Here is a 19,417-nt window from a genome sequence, read left to right on the forward strand (position 1 = left end):
GCTTTCCCGTGAATCATTTCTATGTGTCATTGTCGTTTTCTTCTGCTGCAAAAGCCTTTGGTCTTGTAATAATAATCAGCATCTGAGGATTCAGGCTCTGACCTGTTATGGTGTTGTTCAGTGGTGCTCGTAAATGTGAGCAATAACATTTATGGCTGTACTTTGCAGTGTAATGTGAACTGTGAGGTGTTCTGGCCAGTTGTAATGAAGAGTAAACTTCACCTCCACAACTAAATGTAGGTGGTGTGTTGCACTCTGTCAAAGCTCCCTCTTTGTGGAGGCTCACATTTGTTCCCCTCATTGTGTTTTTGTAGAGGTATGCTTTAAGAGGGTGTAGCTTCCCCTCAGTGTAGCACATGGATAGAATGTTTCTTACTGGAATTGTTGTCTTATCTGAACTGTTCTAAGCATTGCCTCAATAAAATTAACTCCTTAATACTCACTTTTCAAACTCAACAAACTTCTACTGACAAACTGTTCTCTTCTGCCTCAGTAGTGTATGATTTAGATATCTGAAGGTAGTCCAGTTGTCTTGTATGCATATCAAGAGACATTGCTCTGTCAAAGACTCTGACCTGTTTGTCCTCTCTTCCAGAGGTTAGATGGTAAAGCAAAGGGGAACAGTCAGAAACGTGTAGCATTAAAAGTGGGGTAGACTTGTCAGCTGCTGAACTGTATTTGAGCCCCTTACAAATCATTGCAGAAATGATTTGGGGGGGGGTTCTCTTTGTTATTTTGCAGGAGCAAATGTTTGCAGATGATCTTGAGAATGAGGTACGATATCACCTGCAAGCAATAGTCACTTCCCTACTTCCAGTTCTATCACATTTAACTGATGGTATATAAAACTATAGTGAGAAGCAAAGCTATCTGTAAATGCTAAATGAAATAACCACTGGTATGTGCTCAGCTTATACAGCTGAACAGCACTTCTGTTACTACAAATAATATATGTAATCCCTATGGCACCTTTAAAGCAGACTTAATATTATAAATGTCTTTAGTGACTTTCAGTAATGCAAGGTTAATAAATGTGAATAAGTTAAACAGTAGCAAATAATGGTGCTTATTCCCTTTACTCATTGTTCAAGACTCCTCTTGGGGAGGAGCAGTGGAAGAACTTCAGAATCAAACATTTAGGAATCCTTTTCAGTGCTGTTTTTGGTTGAAGTTCTCCCTAAACCTATAGAAGTTGCTTGAGTTCTTTCCAATCTGTCTCTCCTTATGGCTTTGACTACTTGGTATTCTTTCTCTTTCAGAAGGATGAGCTGAGGAAAATCCTAACCACCAAGGAAAAACAGCAGGAGGAAAGCTTAAGGACTATTGAAGCTCTCAAAGCTAAACTCAAGTATTATGAAGTATGTGAATTGATTTGAAATGTAATACAGCAATTGGTATTTGCTGTAGTAAATACTTAAGCAACTGTTGAAAGGCTTAAATGGTTATCTTCTTATAAAAGCTTTCCCTGCCCTTTAATCCCTAGTTTAACATAGAGCAGAACTTTGAAATGAGTTTTCAGCTTTAATTTTGTGTTTCTTTGTGTTTGCTTTTAGGTTGATTTTGTGGGATCTGGAAGTAACTTTGCTAATAGTAAGTATTTAGTTATTAAACCTTGCCATGCATCATGCAGTGCAGGAATATAGATAAAGGGTGTGTTTTTCCTGTTCTCTCTTCCCTTTGTTGGTCTTAACTGTAGCCAAGCACAAGGTGTGTGTCCACACTTGGGACCTCAGAACCCACTCAGCTTCAGCTGGGCATGCACATGAGGCACTATTGAACAGTCTTGCTTATGAGTCTTGTGAAGTGTGCATTGTAACTGCTGCATCTTCTGATAACATGAAAAACAAGCTGAGCAGGATCTGTGCTCCCAACTGAGCTCCTCTGTCTGTCCTTCATGTCTTAAACAACACTTGTGTCTAGCTTAGGACAAGAAAACTATGGTCTTTTGTGTCCAACTTGGCCACAGGCCTGTCTTGCACCTGTGTAACTTAATCTGTCAGGAGCCATGGTGAGAGCTGTTTGCCTGCCTGTCAGGAAGGGCCATTCATTTGGAGTGCAAGGGGATGCTTGTCCCTGGTGTTCATTGTGCTTTTCATGACTGTTCTGCACAAGGGTTTATTGAGCCTGTTACAGTCCCACGGACCAGAATAAAATGAGGAAGGAAAGTCGTACTTTTTGTGACTATGTTACTGTTTTTAACCAGAGACTAAATGGTGTTTGCTTTGAACATCTAGGAAAAGAAGATTTATTACTTAAACAAGGACAAGCGTTTGCTGGGGAATCACAGGTAATAAATATGTTGCTGCTTGAGAGAGTTCCAAGGTATTTATGCTTGGGGAAGCTAAATGTAATTATAAATGTCTGTATATTAATCATTGCTTTGGAATACAACATTTCCCCTAGTACTTGGTTACGTTTCTTTTTAAGTGCTGGTGCCCTCTAGAGCTACACGTCTGACATAGCTCTGAGTGCTGCATCACTGCTGGGTGCTGAGTGATCTGTGATGAGCATCCTTACAACTCAATCACACTGCCGGATCAGCAGTCAGTGTAAAGGGCAATTGGGTTTCACCTCCAGAATTCTTTGTGTCTACTTTTAATTCAGTTAGAATTCAGGAAACCTGATTTTCCTGCCAGCTCTACAACAACTTCCTGGCAATGTTGGTGGCTGATAGGTAGCTGCCTTTTAAAGCAGCAGTTCAGTTATAAACAAGATCCATCAGCCCCTGACAATGAGTCGCACATGACAGGGACTGGTCCTAACTGACAAGCTGTTCTTACACCTGAGTAATGCTGTTGGAGGTGAGTGATGGCTGGAAATAAAGCTGTACATCCTGGGTTCCTGACTGGATTTCACTGATAGATGGTTTTGATGTTCTGCTGCTAACCCAGAAAAGTCCAGTCTTTTCTGCTGTGTTTCACATAAGGTTATCCCTGTGCTCTTAGGATTTCTTTATCTTTAACTGAAGCTTATAATGAGTTGATGTGTAATTCTTCACATAAAAAGAAAGGAAAAATGGGGTGGGTGGGTGCAAAAAGCCAAGCAACCCAAAACCCAAACCATGTCCTAGGGAGGAATTAAGTGGCTTTAAGCTAGTCTAAGCCAAGCTTCCAGCCTGCCTGACAGCTACATAGTACTTTCTGGCCCTTGGAGCGTGAACAAGTGATGGGTGGTAGTGCAAACCACCTAATGGGAGGGCAAAGCTGCATTGTGAGAGATCCCTTCCTGGATGCTAAATTACATGAGTGTGTTCCTCAGTGTTTCTAGAGGGAAGCTTCCATCAACCATGACAGTGTCTGTTCTAATTCCTTTTAAAGTTATTCTCCTGTGCTTGAGGGCTGGGGGAAATCTCTTCATAAATGAAATAGCTTCTGGCAGAGGAGTGAATAAATATGAAGAATATAAGAAGGGAAATGAAATGAATAAGCTGTACCTGCACTTTAGTGTCGGTGGGTCTGGTGGTTGGGAAATGGTAATGGAGAGCTCTATTAAGGATTTTCACTGTTAAAAGCTGAAAGACACGTGTTCTGTAATATGGGCAAGAATAGAGGAGTGTGTTCCTAAGGAAAAGAGAAACCTCAGAGCTGTTTTATGCTCACCTCACCACGGGTTTAAGGCAGTTATGTATGTGGCTTGTCAAACCTGTAAACGTGTGTCTGTTTTGTGCCAATTCATCTTCAGTCCAGGTCTATGCTGAGACCCCTGGAGCTCTCCCTGCCTAACCAATCACCCACTTCAGGGAAGGAGACTTTAAAGAAGGAACTTGACAATGTGAGGACCTGCTATGGTGCAGCAAAGGAAGAAATCAGCAAACTGCAGCGAGAGCTGTCTCACAAGGTATCGGAGTGTAAAGCTTTGGCATCAGAGTGTGAAAGAACCAAGGCGGAATCTGATGGACAGATAAAACAGCTGGAAGATGCTTTAAAAGATGTGCAGAAAAGGATGTTTGACTCGGAAAGCAAAGTTAAGCAAATGCAGACACACTTCCTTGCTCTGAAAGATCACCTGTCTAACGAAGCTGCTTTGGGAAACAGTAAACTGACAGAGGAGCTGAAGGAGCAGTTGAAAGAAATGAAAGCCAAGTATGAAGGAGCCTCTGCTGAAGTGGGAAAGCTGAGGAACCAGATTAAGCAGAACGAATTGCTGGTGGCGGAATTCAAGAGAGATGAAGGGAGGCTAGTGGAGGAAAAGAAAAGGTTGCAGAAGGAACTTGTGAAGTTGGAGATGGAGAGGGATAAAAGGGGAAGAAATGTCATGGAGTTAGAAGGGCAGCTCAAAGAAACAGCAGCAAAGTTGGCCCACTCGGTAACTTCAGAGACGTTTGAAAACATGAAGAGTTTGTTATCGAACGAAGTGAATGTGAAAGCAAAGAGGATAGCAGAGATGGAAGGAGAGCATGGGAAACTGCAGGCAGAGATCCTGCTTCTGAAGAGGGAATCCGAGAGCCAGAGAGCGAAACTGGCTCAGTATGTAAAGCCAGAGGAGCACGAGCAAATGAGGAAGGGGTTTGAGAAGAAGAATGAAGAGCTTGGGAAGGCAGTTTCTGAACTGTCCCAGAAGAACCAGGCTCTGCAGAAGGAACTTGAAAGGCTGCAGGCTGATAACAAGGTATTTAAGCAACAAATCCAAATGCTGAAAACTGAACTGAAAAGCCAGAATGTGCCTTTAAAAATCCACGAGGAATTGAAGAAAACAAATGATGTGACTGTCAGTGACCTGACCAGGAAGCTTTTTGAGCTAACAAAGAAGTACAATGAAAGCAAAGCAGAAGCTGAGAAGTTGCTGGCGGAGAAGAACAGCTTAAATGAGAACATGAGCCACTTCCAAGCTGTGTACCTGTCTCCAGAGCAGCACAAGAGAGAGGTGGAAGCTTTAAAGGGAAGTGGTATGGAGCTGGAAAAGCAGCTTGCTGAGCTTCAGATAAAATATGATGCTGAACAAGGCAAAGTGTGCAAACTGGTGTCTGAAAACACAGCCCTGAGAGAGACCCTAGGGGATCAGTATGTGCTGGCTACAACACATGAAGAGGTTAAAACAGCCTTGAATAACACCCTCGAAGCAACCAGCAAGGAGCTGTCAGAGCTGAAGGGGAAAATGGAAGAGGTAAAGCAAGAATGCAAGAGGGTGAATGAAGAAAATGCAACCTTGAAGAATAAGGTGAAACTCTTAGAGAACCAACTGCAGACAGAGTGTATAAGTTTAAAGGACCATGAAACTGCAGTGACTGCTTTAAATAAGAGCATGCAAGAGCTTCAAGAGAACAATGCTGCAGTTAAGGCTGAGTATAAGAGGGGTCAAGAAGAAATTTCACAGTTGCATGCAGAAATTGAAGCCCAGAAGAAGGAACTTGACACAATTCAAGAGTGCATTAAGTCAAAATATGCCCCAGTTGCCTCCTTTGAAGACCGAGAGCAAAGCTTTGAAGCCACAGTGAAAGAACTGAAAGCACAGTTGGAGGAACAGGCGCAGAAGTACAGAGACATGGAGGAGGAAAACCTGAAGCTCAAAGAGGAGAATGAGAAGCTCAGGACCGGAGTTCTGTCCATCCAGAGTGACCTGCAGCAGAACTATATCCTGGCTGAGAAATCCCAGGAGATGGAGAAAATGTTCACAAGCAAAATGGAGGAGCTGAATAAGCAACTGAGGGACATGCTGCAGAAATACACAGGTGGAACAGAACAGGATGAGCTGCAGGATTGCACCGAGCAGCCCATGATGGTCCAGGCTGAGCATCTCGCAGCAGAGCAGATTGAAGCCTTGAAGAGTGCTCTTGGCCACACTATAGAGGATCTGAGGGAAGCCCTCAGAAGTAAGAAGGAATGTTACGACAAAGAAACACTAAAAGTAGGACAACTGCAGCAGGAGCTGTCAGGTCTAAAGGAATCCTCAGTCCCTTTGGTAGAATATACACAAATGAAGGCAACGTTAGAACAAGAAATCCTAGCAATGAAAGCCACTTTGAGAGAAAAGGAGGAAGAAAACCAAGGGAAAAGCAAGGAAATCTCAGAGCTGCAGGCTGAGGTGCAGCTTACTCAGCAAGCTTTAACAGACCTGCAGAGGAAAGAGGTGATTGACATGTCAGAATACGAATCCATGAAGAGCACTCTGGAGGCCCAGGTTAACAGCATAGCTGAGAGCTTGTCCAATATGAATAGAAAGTATGAGGAAGCATGTGAGGAGGCTTTGCAGGCTAAAAAGAGTGAGCTTTCTTTAAAGGATGAGAAGGAATTGCTGCAGTTACGGAGCTGCAGTATTGAGCAAGAAATCAAAGACCAGAAAGAAAGGTGTGAGAAATCATTGACAACAATTATGGACTTGCAGAAGAGGATACAGGAATCTGCAAAGCAGGTGGAAGCCAAGGATAACAAGGTGGGATATGGCAGTTAAGCTCTGGATGCTTTCTGTTTAGGGGTAAGCAACTAGAATGCAAATGCAGCTACTTCAGTGTTGAAGCATGACTGTGTGCTGAGCATTAAGTACCTGGTGATGTGGGTGTCTCTGGTGGTCTGAATACCTAAATGGGGCCAAAAAGAAGGCTGGAGAGGGGCTTGGGACAAGGGATGTAGGGATGGGACAAGGGGAATGGCTTGAACCTGCCCAAGGGGAGACTGAGCTGAGCTCTGAGGCAGAAGCTGTTCCCTGTGAGGGTGCTGAGGCGCTGGCACAGGGTGCCCAGAGAAGCTGTGGCTGCCCCATCCCTGGCAGTGCTCAAGGCCAGGTTGGACACAGGGGCTTGGAGCAGCTGCTCCAGTGGAAGGGGTCCCTGGGTTGGAGCTGGAGGAGCTTTAAGGTCCCTTCCAACCCAAACCAGGCTGGGATTCATCAGACTTCAAGGAGTGTTAAAAACTATTGGTTTTTATAAGTGATACATCCTTAAATGAGGTATTTTGTGCTTTTTTTCTTTTTTAAAGATCACGGAGCTGCTTAATGATGTGGAGCGGTTAAAACAAGCTCTTAATGGCTTGTCTCAGCTTACATACACCACTGGGATTCCCTCGAAGAGGCAGAACCAGCAGGTTGAAGTGCTCCAGAACCAGGTGAAAACACTGCAGCAGCAGCTTGCTGTAAGTAATCCTGATCTCATAATTTGTGTTCTCTTTTCCCCTGCTTGCTTCTCTGTGAGTCTTCTGCTTCTTTCTTCCCATTGAAGTTGCAACATTTGGGAACCTTTCTAGGTAAAGAGGACACAGACAACTTGGAATCTGTGCTCATGAGCTATGCTGCTGTAGTTCGTGGCAAGAGCATTCCTATATGCAAGTTCCATGCTCATATTTTCTTACAACCCCCCCAGCTGTGTATTTTCTCACTGCAAAAGCAAGTGAGGTGGTCCTTCCTTAATGGATTTGGTTCCATGTTCCCTTGCCTGCAAACACAGAAGGGTATTGCTTATCATTAAGTGTACTAACAGTAAATGGGAATACTACAAGCGCTGTGACTATGTGAGCAAGGTTAGTTGTAAATCTGTGCAGAAGCAAGATGTGTCTTTAACAGTATTTGTGAAGTTGACCTCATGCATGAGGCAAAGCATTCTTATACTGGTTGGCTTAAAACAAACACTTAATGCTGTTGGTGAAGCAAGTTTTCACCCTGGCACCTGGGCTTACTGCACTAGATCAGCCTGCCCCTGCCAGCCTTCAGCAAAACTGCTCTGTTGCAAAGCAGCAGTAACAAAAGTAAAGCAGTGACTTTCTTCTTCATTAATGGAGGGGGTACAGCTAACTTTAACCTTGATATTCTGCTTCGGCTGGTCTGTAAGTACACAAATCCAAGCTCCCAAAGTTGGAAACAGGCAAGAGGAAATGCTAAAAGAACTCAATGACTTCACCTCTTCTTCCTCTCTTCTTTTTCATAGGATGCTAAAAGGCAGCATCAAGAGGTAGTTTCTGTTTATCGGACACATCTTCTCAGTGCTGTACAGGTATGATAGTCCCAGGGTCAGACTGGTTTACTGTCATCTCAACATAAGAGAGTCTTGAGACGCACTTCTAGCTGCCATACGGGAAGACCTGAAACGTCTTCAAGTACCTGTTTTGATGCTGAGAGTTTTAGTTTAGAATGAACTGCTCCAACAAAAGCAAACACCCCCGCAGCTCTAGACTTGGGCCATCTTCTTATTACAGTTTGTCTATGTGTAACTATATAACCATGACCTGCTTTGAAGGGTGGTGGTGTGAGCCTGTTATTTAGTTCTGCATCATCCCAGGTAATGCTGCAGACAAACCCAGTAGAAGCTGGAAACGTAGTGCAGGCTTACCAAGCAAAGAGCTGATCAACTCATTCCAGTCTTGTGACTCCAGATACTTGAGCATGCAAAAGAGGGAGGCTCTGGAGTCCAGAGGATAGGAACAGTCATTTCTTCTCCACATCATATTTTCATGAAGGAAACTGCTATGTCAAAGCAGCAGCTCCTTCTTATTTGAGGGGGGAAATAACAGGATCCCAAAAGTACTGCAGATTTTCCAGTGAGTGGTGAAAATACAGCAGTGATTTAAGTCTTTTGGGTAATTTTGAAGAATCCCCTAATGTTAGTGATGGATACTTGACACTTTATGGGATTTTAATTGTTCTTTCAACTGTTTGCTTGCTCCAGGGTCACATGGATGAAGATGTCCAAGCTGCTTTACTCCAGATCATTCGGATGAGGCAGGGACTTGTTTGCTGACGTGTTAGTGCCATTGCTCATGAAGGCTGCTGCATTGTAGGAGTGCTGTGGTTATGGGAGTGATAACCTTCATGAGGTCTATATAGTTATGATAATATAGCTGCAATTAGAACCTCCAAATATGAACCAACTTACAAAGCTGAAACATTTTCTTCATATAAAATGGTAAAATAGGGCTATGAGTTTCAGATCTGACACTTGTTAGATGAATAAAAGATGTAGAGCATCTTTTAAAGCTGATATACAAGCTGACTGTCAAAATGATGACATGGTAGTTAAATTCTTTTAATGTCTGATTGACCACTTATTAAAGCAGGGCCTATACCCATGAACCCATTTATCCTAGAACTTGAACTCTCATGGTATGGTTAAAACATAAACTGGCTTTCAGATGAGTTTGGCTGAGTACTGTAGCTGTATATCTCCTTTAATGATTAAGAGAAAGTGGCTATTTTGTCACATAAGCTGATCAAGACATACTACAACGTGTTTAGTGAGTCAGCTGCAAAGGTAGAGGAAAGGTGTTTAGGTCTATGTTGTAACTTGGCTGGCCAAGTTACAGACTTTATATTTAAAGATAAGCTTAAGCTGTAGTGCCTTTTGCTTATTGCAACACTTAAAATCAGGTTTTCCACCAAAACACTAACTTTTATGTTTGCCTCCTCTTCCTCCCCAGGATTTTTCAGGAATGCTTTGTATTATTGATTACTGTAAGCTAAAGCAGTGGGACTGGAGTGGCACAGTTTGTAGAGCAGCATTTTGAGCTGAACTCAATAGTCCTGCTCCTGTATGATTTCATTCTTCATTAGGCCTGTTGGTATAGACTGAGCAGCTCCTGAAGCTGCACACTAGCCAATTCAGGTACTGGGTTTTCAAACACTATCTCATGGAAGTTTAAGGTATTTTCCTCTTAGCTGTAAATTGTGTACTATAATCTTATTTATGGGGAAAGATGCAAATAGTAAGGATGAATCGAAGGAGAATCTTGATCTGTTTGGAATTTACCTATTAATCCATACAGAGCTTTGTTTTTAACTGAAGGATGATGTTCCCATAAGTAAGTTTTATGAAAGGAAACATGAAATCTGGGACTATTCAATGGAAGCAGTTGAAAGATGAGCCTGGTGTAAGGTATGTGGTTCTAATAGAGCAAAGAGCGTAAGGGCTGTTGGTAGTTGTGTTAACTTCAGTCTGTGGTTGGAAGCATTTACTTATAACCAGCAAGTTAGGAACCTGGCATCATGATGCAGAAGAGAGAAACCTCTTCCATGCTCCTGAGGACCTAAGTGAGAGTGTGGAGTTCTCTGCTTCCTGGTGACTGAGCTTCCCACCAAGCTGTGGGCTTAGGTCCCATTGGTTTAGTATTATGTTTGCTTCCTTTTTTATCCCTTTTTGGGCAGTCTTGAGGAATTGAAGAGACAACTGCCCCATGGAGGAGGATGCAGACATAGGGATGAATGTGCAGGGCAGTTTTTATTATATAAATACACTTAATATATTTACTAAATATGTGTCTGTAGTTAAACAGATCTACTGCTGCTTTCCTTTAATTTCTTAGAGGACTATTACAGAAAACATCTCAGTATATGTGTTACTTTTTAGCCAAATTCTTTTACAATTGCATTACTTGAAACTCTTATTAGAGAGCCTTTGTTTTGATATACTAACTCCGGTGTATTTTGATATTGTATGGTCCTTTTTGAGGGAGTTCTTGCTATGTTTTTCTAACTTTCTCCCTTCCTACATCATCAATAAAATGTTTTCTTCTTTTTCCTATTGTAGTGGTCGGTTCTGTAGAAGGTAAATGTGGTCTGGGTAGTGAAGGGTCTTGAACTCACTTGAGTGCTCCCAAATACCAGGTAACACAATTGGGGTTTAGATGTCCACTGTGGGGTTATTGGGTTTTTCTATCTGTTTCCAGAGTTTCATAGTTACACAGAATCCCAGGTTCAAGGACCATCTGGTCCAACCTTTCCAGGCACAGCATGGTCCAGACTGGACCTTAACAGTGCCCAGTGCTGGGGAGTCACCACTTCCCTGAGGACATTATTCCAATGGGGATTGTTCTCAGTGTGAAGCTGTGAACTTTGATGCATGAAGGTGAAGGTAAATCCTGGGCCGTGAGGTTCCCATGGCAGTGATAATCCATGTGCTTGGTAAAAACATCCATGAGGCATCTCCTCCCCAGTGAAGAAGCTTTCAACACTTGTGCATTCATGGACAAACATCACTGATAATGGAAGGAAGAAAGGAGAGGGCACAAGAACATCAAATGTAAATGAAATGCATCCAAGAGGTTTGGGGGATTTTGGGAGCTGCTCCTTGCCCCAGTAAAGCAGCATCAATAAGGTAATGCAGCCCATAACTGGTTGTTGGCACAATGTTCCTATTATGCAACAGCACTTTTTATAGCGAATATGTGACTTCAGGTTTGGAGTAGCAGCCTTTGGAATGTCTCTGCATCCTGGGAAGTTCAGAGGGATTACTGCTTCTTTTTCTTCATCTAATGCCTGCATTGCTCTGCCAACTCAGAAAATGAACTTTTAATAGGAAAAACATACATGTAATTGTGGCAGCTATTACATCAGATGGGTTTTACATGAAGTGAAAAAGATGTTGAGCATTTAAGGGCCATTAAGTTGTGAAGCTTTCTCTTGTTGGACTTGGAGCCTCGGAGCCAGCTCTCTGCTGTGAAGGGTATTTATTTTTACATTTGCAGGGGATGCTGGATGATGGGAAGGGAATACATTTGAAAGGAAAATAGGACATGGAAATGTGAAGGTTTTCCACTCGCTGAACAGCTAGTTTTATTTCATAATAATTAGTTTTACACTTCATTAAGTGTTGGGATTTGTGCTTATGTGCTCTTAGGATACAGTGGGGAGGACTTTAAACATTCTCAGCAGGGCATCAGCTTAGTTTCATAATGTAATGGGGGCAGTGCAGAGTAAGATGGGATCTTGCTCTCATCTTGAGGGTCAGATGTAGTATAAGAATTATCCTGGGTGCAAAGATACTTCTGGTTGGTGTCCTTCTTGCCATGCTGCTTGCTGGGTCTTGTAAGATACTGGCTTATGTACCCATGAACAAGCTTACAGATGATGGGGATAGACTAAGTAAAGTCATAGTGTGATCTGGTCAGGGCAGACTTGAACAAGTAGCTCTGTCTTCAAGCAGCTCTCGAGCTTTATGGGTAGGGATACCTGTGCCTTTGGTTTAGGGAAGCTCTCTATAAGCATCAAAGCTGTGAGGAAGGGGTGATCTGACCATGCAGATGCAGTCCAGCTTCTGAGTTCCTCTGAGATAAGCAAGGATGGCAGAGGTGAAGCAAAGCTTTTTGTCAGCAAAAATTCCTTAGGGAGAGGCAGGAATCTGGGAGGCAGAGAGGTGCCAGTTGTGGGATACCAGGATAAAAACCTCTGCAGAATACGTGGATTGAGCTTCAGGGAAAGGGCCAAAGCTGGCTTGGTTTTTATTTGTGTGTGTATAGGAGGCCAAGGACTTAAAAGGAGCACTTGCTGCAAGCAAGAACAACAGCCAGGGTTTTAGATGAAATGGGTTGAGAAATGCCCATTAAGTATTTATGGGTCTGGCTTGAGCTCGTGAAACTGGAATATGTTCCACTTGGTGAGCTGTCCCAGGGATATACTGGAAACAGCAGATGGGTGCTGAGGTATGATATTAAAGCTACCACAGCATGGCCTAAAATCAGAGGGAGCAGTGTCCTCTAGGCTGGAGAGCTCCAGCAAGGAGAGAGCTGTCTGTGGGTGGACTCACTTCCATCCCAGCCTGGAAAGCTGAGGACAGCATTCACAGCCCCTTGGCCTTCCCTGCTCCGACTGCTTCTGTGTGATCACAGCCCAGAGATGCTTGTGAAGATGCTGGTTTCTGGTGGTTGGGAGACACCAAGGGACCTGTCAAGTGGTATTGAAGTAGTTGGCAGCCTACGTCTCTTGGAGCAGGACGCAGTGTTGGCTCGTCAGTGAGGAAATGCAACATTGCTACTCGTGTGTTAGAGCTGGAACAACACAGGGAACCTCGGCTGGGTTCTGCATGGTAACACACGAGGAGATACTGAAGTCTTCAATTCCCTTCAGTAAGATGGGTGTAAATCCACTTCTGCCTTTTACATATCAAATCTGAAGTGGAAATTACTTCAGTATATCTGCCTCTATTCACAGGATGCTGAAGTAATATATGCGTGAGTGCTTTCTGATGCTAGCATGACATGCATGGAAACCAGCCACCGTGCTGTGTGCTCGGGTGAGGCACCAAGCTGGTGACTTTAGTTGCTTGGAGATGTGTTTCTGCTGAGGAACTCTCTGCTCCCACAGCAGCACTGCTGCAGGGCACAAACTGCCCCATGGCTGCCCCTTCTTGCCTTTATCATCATGGGTTATCTGCAGTGCCTCTGGATGGGTGAGGATGGTGAAGAGCACCTTGAAACAGGGCAGGGAGACAGTGTCCTGATGAAGAGCTCTCTGGCCCTGCAGAAACCAGGGGTCTGGAGCAGTTCCCTGCTGCTGGCTGGGCAGCAGACCTGGAGCTTTGCACTGGATCACAAGGGGAAGTGCTTGGCTGCAGCTGTGCCAATTGAAAGGGTAGGTGCTAGGTGTGAGACCTTGCAGGAGCCAGGAATCCCTGCATCACCTGCAGAGGGGCCTGGCTGTTCCAATGGTGATATCCATGTTGTCTTCCCCTCATCTCCTCTTAGGACTCCTGGGCTGTTGGCAGCTTGCTCTGATCCCAAGCTCCCCAGTTCTCGGATTCCTATAAATGTGAATAGAAGACAACTGTGTGTGGGCATCTGAGCTCTGCAGTCTGACACACTCAAGCTGTTGGAGGCTTTCCTGGAGGTGCTGTGTTGATGCCTTCCACGCACACAAGGAGTGGGTGTGATGTACTCAGGGGCCTTTGGTGCTCAGGCCTATTTCTGTATGAGAAGTGAGGCAGCGAGAGGGTAACCCTCTGCTTGCAGCCTCCTCCTGCCTCAGGCAGTTGGGTCTCTCACATCCTACTGTTGCTGCAAGGTGGAATCAGTGGGTAGTTAAGTAGTGAGATGCTGATGAGGGGGAGTGCTTTGGAAAGCAAAACCTCACAGGAGGTGAGGGTGGAGGGAGAGCAGGGTCTGGAAAAGGGAATTGGGCTCTCCAAGGGCTTCAGGTTTACCTGGGGGGAGTGAGGGGAGTACAAATCCATGTTGGTGTGGGCAGCCTTGAACCCTGGTATTCCTCTGTTTCCCCTCTGACTGAGAGCTGTGGGATGCTCACAGGGGATGTGTCTGCATGGATTGGACAGAGAGGTGACATTGCATGGGACAACTTCAGCCCCCATCCCTGCAAATGTTAGAGGAGCATTTAATGTGCTTATGCTCTCGAGCTGAGGACTTTGGGGATAAAGGAAGGGAGATGCAGAGCTTTAAAACTATTGGAGCTTCAGCTTGTGCGCCTGTCCTGTTCTGCTTTATGGATGCTTCCTCTGAATGTCAAACAGGCAGGCTGCAGGCATCCCCTTGACCTTGGCAAGGCAAAGTGAAGGTATTTAACACCCTGCCATGCAGCCCCAGCCCTGAGCCACACACCCAACCCCGGCTGCCTCGGGCCTCTGGCATCTGATAGGACGTGTGATATAGGAACTTCGTGGGTCACCTTTGCAGTATCTCAGCTGCAATTGATGGGGAAGCCAGGGACCCATTGTAAAGTAAATTACATGGAACAAATAAACCAATCTGCTTCCGAGGCGCTCCTGTGCCTTTGAACACATGGATTCATTCTAATTGAGATGACCTTAAAAACAAAAGGCAACAGCTCCACCAATCCCCCATCCGGTGCTGTGGGTGGCTGCTGAGATGTCAGCTTTAATCTCTGCCAGCCACTGAAGTAAGGACACTGCAATTACTGCCTTGGAAAAGGCTTTGCCTACCCCAGAACCCAGGTTCTGGTGGTTGCTGGTGCAGCTCCTGTGGCTTGGCCATGCCCTGGGCCAAGAGCAGCAAGGAGAAGTCTCCATAGAGCCACTTCTGGCTGCTCTCCTTTGCTAGCGTGGAAGGAAGGGAGGGAAGCCCCGAGGGAGGAGCATCACCCTGCTCAGGACAGCCCCATCTGCTGCTCTCTGTCCTATCTCTGACCATGCTCTTGGCCTCCCTGCTCTGCAGTTCCACCCCTCGGTGATGTCTGTGCCTGTTGCTGCTGTCTCAGGGTTAGGCAGAGCTCAAGGCACCAGCTCAGCACCGTGGGCTGTGCTCCAGGCACACGGGTTGGTGATCCCGAGCATCCTGCCTGTGCCATCGCATCACCCGGCAGCGTACGCGTGTCTGCCTCCAGCGTCAGCCCATCATGGTGCTTGTCAGGCTGTTGAAACAGGCAGTGCTGGGCTAACAGATGGTACCTGGCTGGCCCAACCTGCCCTCTGCAGCCAGAGCTAGGCTGAGGACAGGGGTTACCAGGGCTGGTGCAGAGCCCACTGGGATGCAGCTCCTGTGCCAGTGCTCCTGGGATGGGTTTGAACTGGTTCAGGGAGTTGACACTGGGTCAGCAGCCCTGAGGTATGTGCTTATGGCACGTGTGTGTCCTGTGTCACCCCCCGAGCTGGAAAGTGATTGAAAAGCATGGAAAGGAGGTGCTCCAGTGCAGTGCCTCTGTGGCTCTTGTGATGCCAGCTGCATTTATTCCTGTTCTCAGGTCTGGGTGGCATTTGGAGGTGATGTTTTCCTCTGTGCGTGACTGGGTTCAGCCACATCATTGCTCAGATGACAGCTTCTGATCATCCTTGCTGGGGCCAGGAGGAGGAGGAGGAGGAGGAAGGCTGCAGGTTTCTAGGCCAGGTAAAGCACTAGAAGGGGCTGTAGACCTTCATTGGCAAAGCTGCTCTCCCAGCTGCTGTTTCAGGGCAGACCTCCTGCCTGCCACGTCAAGGCTCCTCTCAGCTTTGTCTCTTGGTTTCAAACGCATTTAATTGCCGTGTAGTTACCGAGCTGCTGCCTGTAGGCTCTGGCAGAGGAGCTGTTCTGCCCTGTGGCTGCGAGGGGTCGGTGCCAGCTGCTGTTCCTCATTGCCAGTGTTCACCCTGCACTGATCCAGCACAGCAGAGACCGCATAAGGAGTGTGCCAGGGGCAGGCATGCAGGAGGGAGGGCTCCGGCTCTGCCTGAACACAAAGCACTTACCCAGGAATGTGCTTATCTGGTGTCTTCCCATCTCAGGCATGAGATGCTCCAGTATCTCTGTTGAAATAGATGCCCTGGAGAGGTTAAAGCTGCTGTGGATGGACTTCCCTTTGGCTACAGGAAGGAATAGGGTTACCTCTGCTGCAAAGTGTAGATGGGGCTGTCCTGAAATCCTGGGAATGTGCTCCAGGGGACAGGAGGAGCAGAAATGAACAGTCAGGAGCTGGACAGGAAGGCAGCTCTGAAAGCTGGACAGTGTTTGATGGGTGCTCTTGTGGCTGGATGTGGACCCTGCTGAGGCTCAGCACTGAGGGATTGATGGGTACTGAGCTCCACAGCACCCTGAGCTGCATCTGGTCCAGCTGCAGCTCATCTGCAGGGCTGTGACTTGTGTGACTCTGACCACCTTAATGCTTAGTGTCAGACCTGGGCTGCCAACACCTCAAACCAAGCCTGAAAGCTGTGTTAATGCTGCTTGTGGGAGCACAAAGTAACTGTGCTCAGTAACTGTGGGTCATGGGAAGCTCGGACCATGCAGGCAGCTCCCAGCTCCAGCTTCTGGAAAGAGCCGGGTGGTTTGGAGTGCTCAGGTGGTGCCTAATAGGAGCAATGGACGATTAGGAGGTGGCAGAAGTCCTGGCTCTCACAGCATCCAAGGGGAATGAATAGGAAATGAATGCTGTCAGGCAGAAGCACATATGTAGGAAGAAGAGTGTCTGCTGCATGGCACGCTCTGGTCAGGTGTGAAGAGATGATCCTTCTGTGAGTGCTTGTGTTGGCACTTCAAAGCTTCCCATGTTTGCTATGGAAATGTGCATGATGCAAAGGGAGAGGTGGGAAGCAAGAGGGGGATGCATTCCTTTATAGCAAATAATTCTGAGCTCACAATGAGAATTCCCATCAATAAGAATAAGGAGAAAGAAGAGTTTCTGAGTGCTATGGGGAAGGTGTTTAATTGTGATTTACAGGTAGCTCGCCCCATCCTGATTGGATTCCACTGGAAGAGGAGGGGTGGCTGAGCCCTGACGGATGGGAAGCTGTGTGCTTTGGGATCAGTCCCGGGTCTGAACCCTTGGCATGCACTGAGCATGGGTTGTGCCTGCTCCGACATGCTCCCCATGGCTGGGATTTGCATTCCTGCAAGCCCTGGCAGTGCTGCTGGGAGCATCTCGAGGCTGAAGGCTCCAGTTCTGCTCCATCAACTCCTTAAAGCCCTGGTGAAGCCTCCCTGACCCTGTTCCATGTGCAAGGTTCATGTGAGTGTTTCACATGGGGCCTCCCTGTGTGGGGTGAGCTCATGAGAGGGTCACAGGAGCATCGCTGAGCACCTGCAGGTTGTGCAGGATCCCGGTGGGCTTTGGCTCCTGGTTAGGGTTAGGTGATTAGGGTCATGGTCCCTTGTAGGTTGCAGTATCCCAGCTGCTACTTGATGGTTCTGGTGCTCACCACTTCTGCCCCGAGCTGGTTCATGTTCTGTACCCGTTTTCATCTGACACCAACGCTGTCCTTCAGCAGAGATGCTGCTCTGCACTCCCAGTGCTTGCTGCTGCTTTATCTCTGTGTTTCTGAGTAGCTCTGCAGTGCTCCCTGGGTGGTGAAGCTCTTCCAGGCTTGGGAAACCTTGTTCTCCACAAGCCCTGGCAGTGACTCAACTTCATCTCCTCAGTCTCGAGCTGCTCTCAACAACCTGCTCTGGGTTAACTCCTGTTGATCCCCAGGCTGAGCTGTGGAGGGCTCTGGTGTGTGCTCGGAGGAGGATGATGCAGCCGCTCCAATGCCTGCTCCCTCTGTAGGAGCTCTTTATGCTGCCTCTTGCCCCAGCAGTGGATGGTGGGATAGATCAGGTCCCTCCTGTGCAGAGCTGAGCCTTGCTGCTGCCCTGCCTCCAGGAGCCAGCCCCACATAGGCAGGGGGGGAAGCTCTCCATGTGGTTCTGTTCCTCTTTCCCATTTATCTCCATCCCTCCAACCGCCCTTTGAAACCCGCTCTGAAGTGTCACGGGGGGGCTGACCTCAATACTTCCTATAGAATCATGGAATGATTTGGGTTGAAAGGGCCCTTAAAGCTCATCTGGTTCCACCCCCCCTCACCCTGTTGCATTGCTCTCCAGGCTGGGCAACAGAAATAAGTGATTTATTTCACGATCCCTTTTTTCCCTTCCCCAAACCACCCGGATTCCACAACGTGCTTTGGAATGTGCCGAGCAGCAGATGGCTCCGTGCTCTTTGCAAGCACCCATCCTCTCCGTAGCGAGGAGCACCGACGTCATGTTGCTCAACAAGCCGCAGCAAACCCTATTTTAATCCAGCCTCGGTTCCCCTTCTCCCACCCCCCGTGGTCTGTTGTTCCACTCGGTAGCTTGCCATAACCCATCTCGTCCTGCCTGCCTCTGATTGGAAACACCAGACGTGGCTTCATTACAAGCTCCGTGGCTTCCCCCTCCACTTAACATACCATACAAATTGTTTGCTCAACTTTGGCACTTTGCCTCCCAGGAATTCGTGTCGTTGGGAGGCTTAAATCAGCTCTTGGAGCCGCTCACAACAGTCAATAGGAGGCTGTTGGCTGATGGGAGCCGTGCTCGCTGGCTCTCATAGGGATCGCGCTGTCACGGAAGCCCCGTGCTGCCTCTGGGACCGGGGGATGCTAAACCCCAAGCGCTGCCCTGGGAAAGCTCATTTATAGGGAAGGAATGGAACGTGGAGACGGTTTCAGGCACATGTTCCTCATTTGCCTTTATTGCTTTAACATGTCCTCTCTGGAACGCGCCCATCGGAGCGCCGGGTGCCAGTTGTACACCTGGCTCGAGCCGAGAGGAGCAGGGCTCAGCCTTTCATCTGCTGCTCGCTGTTATGATTGGAACCAAGGCTTGGCCCCAGATCAGACGAGGGGAGAGCTGAAGCCCATTCTCTGAGCTGCTTTCTAGAGGAAGCCTTATAGGCTGTATAGGGCGCAGGGAATTGGGTGTTTTCCTCCCTTTTGGAGCGGCCGCGTTGGGTTCACACACCGGCGGAGGCAGGAAGCTGGTGTGTGCAATATGGCAAACGGAGCCAGAGCCAGCCCAGCCACGGGCTATGAATTAGTATTCTAATTTCTGGGTTTATGGTTTCGTGTTGACTCCAGATCAAGAGGAGCAAAGGTGCAATGAGGCAGTGGGAAGGCTGCTGCCATCAGGCTTCGGGGAGGGATGCAGGGAAGTGTGAACAGGATGTGCCTGGAAGCAGATGCTGGTTCCAGTGCTGGCAATGGGGCTGCTCCCCTCTTGCTGTGTCAGTCACTTGTGCTTCCCATAGGGCAGGGTTCTGGAGGGCAACCCAAGCTGCAGCACCACAGGCTCAGCGCTCCCTCCCAGCCTGCTCTGTGCTTGCCTTCCCCCATCAGCCACCAGCAGACCTCGTTTCCCAGCTCTGGATTGAACTGGAATCCTCTGCTCATTTCAAACCAATCCCAATTCATTGCTCAGGACTCCTTCCCTGGTGCTGAGCACTCATCAGTGGTTTCCACCTAGCAGGTGCAGCTATATTCCTCTTTCCAAAGGGTTTCCAGAGCGGATCGCACATCTGTAACCAAGCTCCTCTGCTCATCGCCTTC

The 19,417-nt window shown here is 47.1% G+C and overlaps 1 protein-coding gene across 2 annotated transcripts in view; it reads left to right on the forward strand.

Moving 5' to 3' along the window:
* The window catches only part of UACA (uveal autoantigen with coiled-coil domains and ankyrin repeats), a 30,913-nt gene extending 20,475 nt beyond the window's left edge, over positions 1-10,438 (forward strand). Inside the window, exons 12-19 of one of the 2 annotated variants that reach the window (XM_034066045.1) lie at positions 742-774; positions 1,260-1,358; positions 1,554-1,590; positions 2,235-2,287; positions 3,682-6,369; positions 6,912-7,064; positions 7,853-7,918; positions 8,591-10,438. In XM_034066045.1, coding sequence (XP_033921936.1) covers positions 742-774; positions 1,260-1,358; positions 1,554-1,590; positions 2,235-2,287; positions 3,682-6,369; positions 6,912-7,064; positions 7,853-7,918; positions 8,591-8,662 — 3,201 coding nt within the window. In that variant the 3' untranslated portion in view covers positions 8,663-10,438. The remainder of the gene's footprint in view (positions 1-741; positions 775-1,259; positions 1,359-1,553; positions 1,591-2,234; positions 2,288-3,681; positions 6,370-6,911; positions 7,065-7,852; positions 7,919-8,590) is intronic. The other variant, XM_034066046.1, reaches the window with a different exon arrangement.
* Positions 10,439-19,417: the final 8,979 nt, after the last annotated feature.

Source organism: Melopsittacus undulatus, chromosome 9, assembly GCF_012275295.1.
Source record: "Melopsittacus undulatus isolate bMelUnd1 chromosome 9, bMelUnd1.mat.Z, whole genome shotgun sequence".
Lineage (NCBI taxonomy): Eukaryota > Metazoa > Chordata > Aves > Psittaciformes > Psittaculidae > Melopsittacus > Melopsittacus undulatus.